General features: G+C 50.5%; 1 protein-coding gene across 1 annotated transcript in view; it reads right to left on the minus strand.

Moving 5' to 3' along the window:
- Nucleotides 1–11,396, minus strand: part of PPM1D (protein phosphatase, Mg2+/Mn2+ dependent 1D) — a 57,919-nt gene extending 46,523 nt beyond the window's left edge. Inside the window, exon 1 of the mRNA XM_075336244.1 lies at nt 10,794–11,396. Within this exon, the coding sequence (XP_075192359.1) occupies nt 10,794–11,160 (367 nt within the window). The 5' untranslated portion in view covers nt 11,161–11,396. The remainder of the gene's footprint in view (nt 1–10,793) is intronic.
- Between the last annotated feature and the right edge of the window lie 781 nt (nt 11,397–12,177).

The raw sequence follows: 12,177 nt of genomic DNA on the forward strand, positions 1-12,177 counted from the left end.
ACACATCGGGTTACTAAGCAAAGCGCTTTGCTTAGTTACCCGATATTTACCCTGGCCACGTGTGCAGGGAGCCCGACACTTCCCCGCTCGGCCACACACACACACACACACACACACACACACACACACACACACACACACACACACACGTCCCCAGCCATGCAGTCCCCGACACTGACGTCCTCGGCGCCATGGCCCGCTCGGCTCCACCCACCCCGCACTCCGCCCTCATTCTCAGCAGCCAAACGGTCAGCTGATCACCCGGCTGCTGGGAGCGATCAGCTGATCGTTCACAATAGTCTGCCGCCGGTAAAACTGTAAAAAAAAAAAAAAAAAAAAGAAGAAAAAAAGGAAAGCAGATTCCGTTGTTTTGTACGATCCGTTGCGCCACTATATGCAACGCATCCGTTGCATCCGTCACACAACGCAATGCAACGGATGCCATTCAACGCAAGTGTGAAACTAGCTTTATGAAAAGGCTTGTTTAAAAAGTCACATTTGACTTTTAGGATTGCTACTTCCAGTAGGTGGCGCTAGAGTTCGTCTCCTTCCTCACTGGAGGGACAATTTGAATCATTCTGGTAGGAATTTCGGTCAGTTTAGAAAGAAAAAAAAAAAGGCATCATCCCACAACACTCATCTAAGGCACACATATTAGGCTGCTTTCACACATCCGTTTTTTTGCAGTGCGGCACAATACGGCGCTTTGCAGAAAAAAACGCAACTTTTTTTGCCGCCGGTTGCGTTTTTTCCGCATAGACTTGAATTAGCGCCGTATTGTGCCGCATGGCCTTGCATTGCGTAAGTTTTTTGCCGGATGCGGCATATTTAGCCCATGCGGCAGCCGGATGGAACGTTGCCTAGCACGTTTTTTGAGAGACGACAAAACCTCCGTGCCGGATCCGGCACGATTTATAATGCAAGCCTATGGCCGCCGGATGCGGTTTTTTGCACTGTGCATGCTCAGTATCAAGCCGCATCCGTCAAAAAACGGACGGGCCACATGGAAAAAAACTTATGCAACGGATCAGATTTTTCCGCCGCATCCGTTGCCTAGGTTTTTGAGCCGGATTGAGCCGCACTGCAAAAACCGGATGTGTGACAGCCTAAGGCCCTGTTCACACTATGTATTCTATGGTTTTGTTGGCAATTGCTCTGATTCAGACGGAACCCCTGAACCCACTGTAGACAATGACAACTCAGCTTTCTCTGAATGCGTCCATTTCTTGAGAGGGGCACAGAAACATGGTCTCTACATTGTAAGGTTTTGGCTTTTTTTGAGGTTAAGGCTAGTTTTACACTTGCGTTGAACGGTATCCGTTGCATTGCGTTGTGTGACGGATGCAACGGATGTGTTGCATATAGTGGCACAACGGATGCAACGTATCGTACAAAACAACGGAATCAGCTTTTTTTTTTTTTTTTTTTTTTATAACACACAGTTTCACTGGCGGCAGACTATGGTGACCGATCAGCTGATCGTTTCCAGCGCCGGGTGATCGGCTGATCGCTTGACCGCCGAGAATGTGTGCGGGGAGGCGGAGTGGGTGGAGCTGAGCGGGGCCATGGCGCTGAGGACAGGTGTATAATATTTCATTTTAACACTGCAGTCACACATTGCAGTTTTGGAAAACCACGGCAAACCAATGCATCTTAGGGTACTTTCACACTTGCGTTGTTTTCCTTCCGTCACAATCCGCCCTTTTGGAAAACAGCGGAATCCGTTAACGGATTCCGCTGTTTCCCATAGACTTGTATGGATGACGGATTGTGCCAAAAGGACCTGCGTTGCTTCCACTGGGCGACACTGCGTTGCTTCCGCCCAGCAGGAGGAACGCAGCATGTAACGTTTTTTTGAGCAGCGGAATCCTTAGGATTTCACTGCGCATGCTCTCTCTGGCTCCCTGCACTCGTAACCAAGGTAAATATCGGGTAACCAAGCAAAGTCCTTTACCCGATATTTACCATGGCCACATGTGCAGGGAGCCCGACACTTCCCCGCTCGGCTCCGCCCCTCCCGCACGTGTGTGTGTGTGTGTGTGTGTGTGTGTGTGTGTGTGTGTGTGTGTGTGTGTGTGTGTGTGTATCAGAGACACAGACATACATATACACATACATATATATATATACATACATATACACACACACACACACACACACACAGTGCCTACAAGTAGTATTCAACCCCCTGCAGATTTAGCAGGTTTGATAAGATGCAAATAAGTTAGAGCCTGCAAACGTCAAACAAGAGCAGGATTTATTAACAGATGCATAAATCTTACAAACCAACAAGTTATGTTGCTCAGTTAAATTTTAATAAATTTTCAACATAAAAGTGTGGGTCAATTATTATTCAACCCCTAGGTTTAATATTTTGTGGAATAACCCTTGTTTGCAATTACAGCTAATAGTCGTCTTTTATAAGACCTGATCAGGCCGGCACAGGTCTCTGGAGTTATCTTGGCCCACTCCTCCATGCAGATCTTCTCCAAGTTATCTAGGTTCTTTGGGTGTCTCATGTGGACTTTAATCTTGAGCTCCTTCCACAAGTTTTCAATTGGGTTAAGGTCAGGAGACTGACTAGGCCACTGCAACACCTTGATTTTTTCCCTCTGGAACCAGGCCTTGGTTTTCTTGGCTGTGTGCTTTGGGTCGTTGTCTTGTTGGAAGATGAAATGACGACCCATCTTAAGATCCTTGATGGAGGAGCGGAGGTTCTTGGCCAAAATCTCCAGGTAGGCCGTGCTATCCATCTTCCCATGGATGCGGACCAGATGGCCACGCCCCTTGGCTGAGAAACAGCCCCACAGCATGATGCTGCCACCACCATGCTTGACTGTAAGGATGGTATTCTTGGGGTCGTATGCAGTGCCATCCAGTCTCCAAACGTCACGTGTGTGGTTGGCACCAAAGATCTCGATCTTGGTCTCATCAGATCAGAGAATCTCAACCTAATCCACCAGCTTTTACATGCACAGATGAGGTTTAGAAGATTGCTTCATTTACCAATTTAACCTGTTATGAGAATTAGATTTAAGCTTTTACTTAAAAAAGTAAAGAGACGTTAAAATCCACGAACAACCAAAACTAAGTAGAAAAAAAAGCAACTTGAGTTGAGCATGAGCAAAGAGATCTGCATGACAGTAATCCAGGGCCGGCTGACCTAAGCAGGAAATCTCCGGTACCTCTGCTGTAGTAGGGCTGGTGCAATGTCATTGTTGCAGCTTGACATGTGCATGGCATTGAGCCGGGTCTAACCAGAAGAGGCAGAGGGTTTGAGCACCCAGAACTCCACAAATGACAGCCTACGGCCCTGTGCACACTATAAAATGTTGTTTTCTTAAGAAAATTCCAGACCTTCTGAAAGATTACCGCACCTACGGTAATAAAAAAAAAAAAAAAAAAAAAAAAAAAAGCAGCAAACTGCATGTGGTTTTTCCCTGCGGTTTTTGACCATTATCTATGGTACCTGTGGAAAAGAAGTGACAAGACGCACAGGTTTTGCTGGAGAAGGACTGCAGCAAGGTTATGAACATTTTCTGCAGCAAAACCGCGGCAAAAACCACAGTGTGCGCCCAGGGCCTAACAATTCCACTAAGAAAGGACATAATTTACCAACAGCATATATGTTTGCATTTTTTTTTTCTGGCAGCATGGAAAACAAAGGTCAACGCTTGGGGCGACCAGTGGCCAAAAAGTAACAGCAATTTTTAAATAGCCGACGAACATGGATTAAAAAGACAAAAACTAAAGGTAGTTTCACACATAGCGACGACGACAACGACGTTGCTGCTAAGTCACCATTTTCTGTGACGTAGCAGCGACGTCGCTGTCGCTGTGTGTGACATCCAGCAACGACCTGGCCCCTGCTGTGAGGTCGCCGCTCGTTGTTGAATGTCCTGCTTCATTTTTTGTACGTTGCTCTCCCGCTGTGAAGCACACATCGCTTTGTGCGACAGCGAGAGAGTGATGAATTGAAGAGAGTAGGGAGCCGGCGTCTGGCAGCCTGCGGTAAGCTGTAACCACTGTAAACATCGGGTAACCAAGAAGCCCTTTCCTTGGTTACCCGATATTTACCTTAGTTACTAGCGTCCGCCGCTCTCACGCTGCCAGTGCCGGCTCCCTGCACACGTAGCTGGAGTACACATCGGGTAATTAACCCGATGTGTACTCTAGCTAAGAGTGCAGGGAACAGGGAGCCGGCACTGGCAGCATGAGAGCGGTGAACGCTAGTAACCAAGGTAAATATAACCAAGAGAAGAGCTTTCCTTGGTTACCCGATACTTACCTTAGTTACGCTTCCACGCGTCGCTGCTGGCTGGGGGCTGGTCACTGGTCGCTGGTGAGATCTGCCTGACAGCTCACCAGCGACCATGTAACAACGCAGCAGTGATCCTGATAAAGGTCAGATCGCTGGTTGTGATCACTGCTGCGTCGCTATGTGTGACACCACCTTAAAAGGTGGGGTCACACACAGCGACGACGACAACGTCGTCGCTGCTACGTCACCATTTTCTGTGACGTTGCAGCGACGTCCCGTCGCTGTGTGTGACATCCAGCAACGAGCTGGCCCCTGCTGTGAGGTCGCTGCTTGTTGCTGAATGTCCAGCTTCATTGGTCGTCGCTCTCCCGCTGTGACGCACACATCGCTATGTGTGACAGCGAGAGAGCGACGAAATGAAGGGAGCAGGAGCCGGCATCTGGCAGCTGCGGTAAGCTGTAACCAGGGTAAACATCGGGTAACCAAGGTTAGACCTTTCCCTGGATAGCCGATATTTACTTATGTTATCAGCGTCCGCCGCTCTAGCTGCCAGTGCCAGCTCCCTGCTCTCTGCACATGTAGCTGTAGTACACATCGGGTAATTAACCCTATGTGTACTGTAGCTAGGAGAGCAAGGAGCCAGCGCTAAGCGGTGTGTGCGGCTCCCTGCTCTCTGCACATGTAGCACAGCGACGCGTGTCGTTATGATCGCTGCTGCTTCTGCTGTGTTTGACAGCTAAGCAGCGATCATAACAGCCACTTACAAGGTCGCTGTTGCGTCACAGAAAATGGTGACGTAACAGCGACGTCGTTGTCGCTATGTGTGAACCCAGCTTAAGAGTGGACATTGATCCTGCTGTGCTGCAGAGATCTGCGCAGTCACTTTATCACAATGTGGGACCATGATAAGACGTCTGGGAACAGAGTGAAGACATGAAAGATGAGCAGTCATATAAATGCTCAGATGAGCCAAACAAGGACAATGCATTTGACCCATATTTTATTCTCATAATCTCTAGGAACGTCTGTCTGTATGAAGAAGCATCAGTGCCAGAAAAAGGTTTCTTCAAAGGATTCCACTTGGCACCAATGAGTTTCCATTCTTTATTCCCTGTATTTTGATGCACTCATCACAATTTTTATTAAAAAAAAGTGTGAATTATCAGCTGATTGGCCGGCGGCCAGTAAAAAAGTAAACAAAAACAAACAAAAAAAACCACAACAGATCTTTTTTGCAGCATCAGTCACATCAGTTGTGTCACTATTTGCAACGCATCCGTTGTATCAGTCACACAACGGATTGCAACTGATGCAATACAACGCAAGTGTGAAAGCAGCCTTAAAAACGGAATAGAACCAGTTTTCCCCTCAGGTCTCAAAAGCCACGGTGCCTGGTACTAAAAGAGCTCACAAGGCAACTTATTCCCCCACCACAGTATCACATTCCTATTTTGCCCCTGATAACATGCTCTTATAGGAAGCTCTCAAATCATGAGTGTGAACATACCCTTAACCATCTGACAGCAAAAAAAACAAAACATTAAGACGACACATGAATGACATCTGAGGTTTTGTTTTAATTTCTTCCATGGACCCATTGTTTTTAATGGGCAAGTTTGATCTGTGATATGGATCAAGAAGCGAACACATCAAAAATATATAATTTTTTACATTTTATTTGTGGGGGGTGGGGGGGGGCACTTAATACGCAACTTTCACCACAAACATGCATGAAGCCTTCATCCATGACACTCATCTATGAAAGTGGTACTGCCAAGCTTGCTCAGCTATTCACGTAACTCCCATAGAAGTTAATGGAGAAAGCCATACAACTGCAGTCTGAATGTGGCTGCCAATCATCCTCGGGTGGCATGGGGGAGATCACTACGCCATAGTAAGGGCAATAACTCATACTTAACACAATACATAAAAAAAAGGTTTTATTTTACCGTACACTTTGGGTTTCATACAAAGTACAGACGCACCTCCAGGAGAACAGGTTATATACCATATTTTTCAGGATTATAAAACACGCTTTTCCTCTTAAAAATTTGGGAGGAAAGTGAGGGGTGCGTCTTATAATCTGAATGTAGCTTACCGGGGTGGTGGAGAGTGGTTGCAAGAGGCTGGGGGAATGCTGCAGCGGCTGCTGCGGGGGTCTGCAGTGACTGGTGCAGGGTCTGTGGGGGCCGCTGTGTGGTGCCTGCAGCCGCTGTGCGGTGTCTCCGGTGGCTGGACTGGCACTGCGGGTCGGGACGTGAGGATTTCAAATAATGCCGCCCGGAGTCGGTACCTGCGCAGATGGAGCTCTCGGCTCAGGCTCTCATATGCGCAGGCGCCACCTCCAGCCCACTGATCTCACTCCAGTGAACTTCAGCAAACTGGCGCCCAACGGTGGCGCTTGCGCAGATGACCTTTCGGCTTGCCATTGAGCCTAGAGCTCAATCTGCGCTGACTTTGGGCGCCATTTCTCTGAAGCTTTCACCGCCCACTGCTGCCCCAACACAGCACACAGAGTCTCCGCCGCAGCCCCAGCGCAGCCTAGTTTCTGGGACACCCACCGCCCCTGCCTCCTGTGAAGACTCCACCACCGCTACTGCCCCCTCCAGTAAGACACCACCGGATTACAAGATGGACCCCATTTTTTCCTATGATTTTGGGGTGCGTCTTATAATTCGGTGCATCTTAAAAACAAAAAATATGGTACTTCACATAGGAAGACCAGTCACAGAAATTATTCTATTTGACTATCTCATGGACTACTCACACAAGATCTACTCGGAGCAGCATTATTAGGGTACATGCCCACGATACGGAGACACTGCGTTCCCTCCTGTGGAGACGCGAGTGCTCTCCACAGGAGATTGGAACTGCCTGTGCCCACAGTCAGGGTTCGAGGCACTGTGGACTTTAGCTCTATTCTCCCCGCTGAGAACACTCACCATCTCCACAAGCATGCATTAAAGGGTACCTGTCAGGTCAAAAAAAAGCATTCTGACTTACAAGCAGCAGCCTGTGTGAGCTATTAACCCCTTCCTACCCATCCCTGTTAAATTGTGTAATATGAAAGTAATAAAATACGTTTTATTACTTACATATTCCCCATGTAAATAGCATAGGAAGGTCTCTAGCCCTATGGGCATCTCATCGCCTTGTGGGCGTGATACCATAGATTTACATGAGCGACATCAGTTTTGCAGCTTCAAAACCTCGCCTGCGCGCGCTTACCGTTCTCGTTGCCTTCTCATCCTGGTGCTTGCTTCTCGGCTTCTGACGCGCACTGCGCATGACAGGAACCGCAGGAGTCTTCTGAGCATGCGCAGCGCACGTAAGAAGCCGACACGCAAAACCAGGATGAGGCAGCGAGAATATAAGTGCACGCGCGACATTCTGAAGTAACGACGGTCACGTCGCTGAGGTAAATCCATAGTATCACGCCCACAGGAGCATGATATCATGGAAAGCATGTAGAAGCCCACAGGGCGATGAGACGCCCATGGGGCTAGAGACCCTGTCATTTACATAGGACATATGAAAGGAATAAAACGTTATTTTATTACTTTCATATTACAAAATATAACAAGAATGGGTAGGAAGGGGTTAATAGCTCACACAGGCTCCTGCTAGTAGGTCAGAACGCTTTTTTGACCTGACAGGTTCCCTTTAACATGCTGTGCCTCAGGAAGCCGCGCCGCAGGTCAGTTTACGATACGGAAAAGAAGCACAGTATCTCTATAAATCCCATCCACTGTACAACGCAGCAGTTTGGACGCAAACAAAACACGAGTCCAAAACGCTGTTATTCCTGATTGAGGGCATGTAGATACTAACAGGCAGCAATGCATTACACACATACACACAATATAAATTGCATAATGTATAGTAGAAAATACATCAATACCGTCCTGACCGATACCTAGTAGCTTTACCATTGTAGGCAAATGAGGCTTTATCTCAGGGGCGGACACATACTGAGGGATACCAGTCACAACCCTCCAGGACAAAGTCGGACAGGTTTTAGTATCCAGACAATAAGCATTTATATAGACAGCAACATTCAAGCTGGGATTCGTCCGGCACACCACCGTATAATGCCTGCATGGGAGAGGTGTATATATAACTGGCGTCAAACAGGTGGACAAGGGGAAACCCAATTTACAGAGATCTGTTGACAGGATCTGGCAGCAACGTCATTCACAAAGAACAATAGACAGCATGCTGGCACCTCACCCAGTGTGCCACCTCACTGATGGTGCCAGACTACAACAGTCACCTTTTCTGAGTAACAACACAGATCGATCGTATTCACAATATTTACATCCACAGTTGTTTATACCATGATGCCTAACCATAAACACAAGCAAACGTACAGGCCTCCTAGCATCCATGGTGTGTGGTACACCAGTCATCTCCATAGGGCATAGAACTGGATAGATCCTGCTCCGCACCATCGATCTGCATATTCTATCAAAACAAAGGCCATTAATCCCCTGCAGCCAGCAAGGGGTGACCAATAATCTCTCCTGCCAGATCTAACTGCGTGCGCCACACTGATGCCCTCCTGCCAGATCTAACTGCATGCGCCACACTGATGCCCTCCTGCCAGATCTCACTGCGTACCCCACACAGATGCCCTCCTGCCAGATTTCACTGCGTACCCCACACAGATGCCCTCCTGCCAGATTTCACTGCGTACCCCACACTGATGCCCTCCTGCCAGATCTCACTGCGTACCCCACACTGATGCCCTCCTGCCAGTTCTCACTGCGTGCGCCACACTGATGCCCTCCTGCCAGATCTCACTGCGTGCGCCACACTGATGCCCTCCTGCCAGATCTCACTGCGTGCGCCACACTGATGCCCTCCTGCCAGATCTCACTGCGTGCGCCACACTGATGCCCTCCTGCCAGATCTCACTGCGTGCGCCACACTGATGCCCTCCTGCCAGATCTCACTGCGTGCGCCACACTGATGCCCTCCTGCCAGATCTCACTGCGTACCCCACACTGATGCCCTCCTGCCAGATCTCACTGCGTGCCCCACACTGATGCCCTCCTGCCAGATCTCACTGCGTACCCCACACTGATGCCCTCCTGCCAGATCTCACTGCGTACCCCACACTGATGCCCTCCTGCCGGATCTCACTTCGTGCGCCAGACTGATGCCCTCCTGCCGGATCTCACTGCGTACCCCACACTGATGCCCTCCTGCCGGATCTCACTGCGTGCGCCACACTGATGCCCTCCTGCCAGATCTCACTGCCTGCGCCACACTGATGCCCTCCTGCCAGATCTCACTGTGTACCCCACACTGATGCCCTCCTGCTAGATCTCACTTCGTGCGCCAGACTGATGCCCTCCTGCCAGATCTCACTGCGTACCCCACACTGATGCCCTCCTGCCAGATCTCACTGCGTACCCCACACTGATGCCCTCCTGCCAGATCTCACTGCGTACCCCACACTGATGCCCTCCTGCCAGATCTAACTGCATGCGCCACACTGATGCCCTCCTGCCAGTTCTGTGTGCCCTAAAATGATACCCTACTGCCAGATCTCACTGTGTGCGCCAGCCTGATGCCAGATCTCACTGTGTGCACCACACTGATGCCCTCTTGCCACATATCAGTGTGTGTACCCTAGAATGATTCCCTCCTGCCAGATCTCAGTGTGTGTACCCTAGAATGATGCCCTCCTGCCAGATCTCACTGTGTGCGCCAGCCTGATGCCCTCCTGCCAGATCTCACTGCGTGCGCCACACTGATGCCCTCCTGCCAGATCTCACTGCGTACCCCACACTGATGCCCTCCTGCCAGATCTCACTGCGTGCGCCACACTGATGCCCTCCTGCCAGATCTCACTGCGTGCGCCACACTGATGCCCTCCTGCCAGATCTCACTGCGTGCGCCAGCCTGATGCCCTCCTGCCAGATCTCACTGCGTGCGCCAGCCTGATGCCCTCCTGCCAGATCTCACTGCGTGCACCAGCCTGATGCCCTCCTGCCAGATCTCACTGTGTGCACCAGCCTGATGCCCTCCTGCCAGATCTCACTGTGTGCACCAGCCTGATGCCCTCCTGCCAGATCTCACTGTGTGCACCAGCCTGATGCCCTCCTGCCAGATCTCACTGTGTGCACCAGCCTGATGCCCTCCTGCCAGATCTCACTGTGTGCACCAGCCTGATGCCCTCCTGCCAGATCTCACTGTGTGCACCAGCCTGATGCCCTCCTGCCAGATCTCACTGTGTGCACCAGCCTGATGCCCTCCTGCCAGATCTCACTGTGTGCACCACACTGATGCCCTCCTGCCAGACCTCACTGTGTGCACCAGCCTGATGCCCTCCTGCCAGACCTCACTGTGTGTACCCTAGATTGATGCCCTCCTGCCAGGTCTCACTGTGTGCACCAGACTGATGCCATCTGGGGGGCGCTGTGGACACTGGCAGGTGCCCATCACCATGCACAGGGTGTAATGATGCAGATCAGTACTAGGGCAGTCATTGGCACAAGTTGAGGGATGGCTGGCATATACTCACGGAGTTTCTTCCACATGGCATGGTGGCAGGCGATGAAGCCCTTGCGGATGGCAGCACACACTTCCTCCGGGTCGCGGGACATGAAGCCCTTCTGTCTCCTGATGAAGCCCCATAAGTGCTCCCTGGCGAAGTGAGCGGCTTCCCGGCCTCCGTGCCCATCAAAGACGGCGAAGAAGCCCACACACTGGCCGCTCCTGCCCGCCCGGGCTCCAGTCCGCTCTGCAGGGTCTTCGTCCTCTTCCTCTTCCCATGACAACTCGCCCTCTCCGGGCTCCGGCTCCACTAAGATCTGGGTGACGTCCTCCATGTACTTCCTGCCTCCTTGGTCCGAGGACACACTCACCCGCAGAGTGAAAGGACTCTCCATGTCCCCTGCTCAGCTGCCTGGACCCGGCTGTAGACGCCGTCTTCCTCCTTGACAGGATAGTTGTTGTTGGTTTTTTTTCCCAAGACCGCCCGCTTCCTTGAGCGGCTAATAAATCGGCTGTTTGCACCGCCCGCCCGCGCTTCTTATTGTTTATGTTCAACACTGTCCCGACCTGTCCTACAGCCGCTGTGACGTCACGATCCAATGGAACACTCAGCTGTGCTGCACGCACGGTCCTCTACCCGCCCCGGCGAACTACGCATGCGCGCTAACAGAAAGGAAGCCACTGGCAGCACAGAGGAGGCGGGGAGAAGCTGGGAGGTTCTCGAACTTTCTGAAAAGGCAGCGCACGTCCATCTTTGAATTTGGGCAATACACAGTGCGAGGCCGTAGTGTAATAGTGGCTGCTATCTGCATAGTAGGCTGAGGGCTTTCAGGACAAACCCCTACAAGGATACATGAATACCCTTCCTACCTTCACAACGTGAGGCGGACGTGTATTTAGGGGATGTCTTTTGGGATCAGCAGGGGCTCTTTCACTTTCCAACGTCAAATTAGCCTAAAGCGGCCAATGAAAACAGCTTAGGCTGGTTTCACACTACGTTTATTTAACATCCGTCCATAACGTTTTTTTAGCGGAAAAGCGGATCCAGTGCAAATGCGTTTTCACTTCAATGCATTTGCAATGGACTCGCGTTAACATGTGTTCACCTGCGGTTGCGTGCGTTATAGTAAGGATCCAGCGACTTGCAGTTTTTTAACATCTTTCAAAAACGCTACTTGTAGCGGTTTTGAGCTGCGTCCAAATACTGCAAGTCACCGGATCCTGACTAAACAGCACGCAAACGCAGGTGAACGCTGGCGTGCTGATAGACAGGATCCTGCTTGCTCTACTGAGCATGCCCAGAACCAGTCTCGCGTGATCTGTCTCTCTCCTCCTCCCTCCCTCACCCTCTCTCTCTCTATCTCTGTCTTTCCCCCTTCCTCCCCTCCCTCTCTCTCCCACCTGAGAGCTGC

This window comes from Anomaloglossus baeobatrachus, chromosome 2, assembly GCF_048569485.1.
Source record: "Anomaloglossus baeobatrachus isolate aAnoBae1 chromosome 2, aAnoBae1.hap1, whole genome shotgun sequence".
NCBI classification, from domain to species: Eukaryota; Metazoa; Chordata; class Amphibia; order Anura; family Aromobatidae; genus Anomaloglossus; species Anomaloglossus baeobatrachus.